The sequence below is a fragment of the Pristiophorus japonicus genome, chromosome 23 (genome assembly GCF_044704955.1).
Source record: "Pristiophorus japonicus isolate sPriJap1 chromosome 23, sPriJap1.hap1, whole genome shotgun sequence".
Lineage (NCBI taxonomy): Eukaryota > Metazoa > Chordata > Chondrichthyes > Pristiophoridae > Pristiophorus > Pristiophorus japonicus.
Genome location: NC_091999.1, coordinates 48671586 through 48673406, shown reverse-complemented (window position 1 = coordinate 48673406; position 1821 = coordinate 48671586). Strand labels below are relative to the sequence as shown.

Below are 1821 nucleotides of genomic sequence, written 5' to 3'. Positions count from 1 at the left end.
ATAAAAATCTGTCTATCTCCACCTTAAATATATTCAATGACCCAGCCTCCACAGCTCTCTGGGGCAGAGAATTCCACAGAATTAGAACCCTCTGAGAGAAGAAATTCCCCCTCATCTCAGTTTTAAATGGGCAACCCCTTATTCAGAAACTATACACCCATTTCTAGATTCTCCTATGAGTGGAAATATCCTTTCTGCATCCACCTTGTCTAACCCTCAGTATCTTTTATGTTTCAATAAGATCACCTCTCATTATTCTGAACTCCAATGAGTATAGGCCCAAACTACTCAACCTTTCTTCATAAGTCAACCCCCTCATCTCAGGAATCAACCTAGTGAACCTTCTCTGAACTCCCTCCAATGAAAGTATATTCTTCCTTCAATACAGAGACCAAAACTGTACATTGTACTCCAGGTGTGGCCTCACCAATACACGATACAGTTGTAGCAGGACTTCTCTGCTTTTATACTCTATCCCCCTGGCAACCCCAGCTGCTCCAGTTGTCCAGGTAACTGAAGTCCCTCATCCCTGGAATCATTCTCGTAAATCTTTTCTGCACCCTCTCCAAGGCCTTCACATTATTCCTAACGTGTGTTGCCCACAATACTCCAGTTGAGGCCGAACCAGTGTTTGGTACAGGTTAATCATAATATCCATGCATTTGTACTCTATACTTCTATTTATAAGCAGAGATACAGTCTCGTGTAAAATAAAGAGGAACAGGGTCTAGTGTAATATAAACAGAGGCAGAGTCGAATATATCGACAGAGTCTCATTGGGCAAGGCAGGGGGCCGGGGCCTGCCACAGCAGACTGGCAGTGGCAGGCGCTGTGTGAGTTGGCGTACTATCAGGGGAAGCGTGTGCGTTGCAGTTGATCTTTCTCTTCCATTCAGCTGATTGCATGGAGTTGCAAGCAAGCGTCATGTCGGTGAGCCACTCCATTAAAGAGCGGACGGTTGCAGAGAACAGCCTCATTATTCTTCTCCAGGGCTTGCACGGCCACATCACCACCGTGGAGCTGAGAGACGAGAGCTCGGTGAGGGGGCGAGTCGATAATGTTGACGCATTCACGAATGTCCGGCTTTCTGAGGTGACGTACACTGATCGGTGGGGCAAAGTCTCGCTCCTGGACAACTTCTTTGTGACTGGCAGAAATGTACGTTATGTTCACATCCCAGATGAGATCAACATCATCAACAGCCAACTGCAGAAAATCCACCGAGTGCGTAACTTCGGGGGGAAAGATCGAGGGAGAAAAGAATTCCCATCGAGAAAATAACAATGTGCTGGTTCTGGAGCAGGATCATCAGGACTGGCTGGTGTATGGGGTGACATCAGGACTGGCTGGTGTATGGGGAGACATCAGCACTGGCTGGTGTATGGGGTGACATAAGGACTGGCTGGTGTATGGGGAGACATCAGGACTGGCTTGTGTATGGGGAGACATCAGCACTGGCTGGTGTATGGGGAGACATCAGGACTGGCTGGTGTATGGGGAGACATCAGGACTGGCTGGTGTATGGGGAGACCTCAGGACTGGCTGGTGTATGGGGAGACATCAGCACTGGCTTGTGTATGAGGAGACATCAGCACTGGCTGGTGTATGGGGAGACATCAGGACTGGCTGGTGTATGGGGAGACATCAGGACTGGCTTGTGTATGGGGAGACATCAGCACTGGCTGGTGTATGGGGAGACATCAGCACTGGCTTGTGTATGGGGAGACATCAGCACTGGCTGGTGTATGGGGAGACATCAGGACTGGCTGGTGTATGGGGAGACATCAGGACTGGCTGGTGTATGGGGAGACATCAGGACTG

At 49.2% G+C, this 1821-nt stretch overlaps 1 protein-coding gene across 1 annotated transcript; it reads left to right on the top strand.

Annotated features, from left to right (window-relative positions):
• Positions 1–801: 801 nt before the first annotated feature.
• Positions 802–1281, top strand: LOC139235367 (U7 snRNA-associated Sm-like protein LSm10). Its single transcript, XM_070866510.1, has one exon. The coding sequence runs from the start codon at positions 904–906 to the stop codon at positions 1279–1281; it is 378 nt and encodes a 125-aa protein (XP_070722611.1). The 5' UTR covers positions 802–903.
• The last annotated feature ends 540 nt before the right edge of the window (positions 1282–1821 follow it).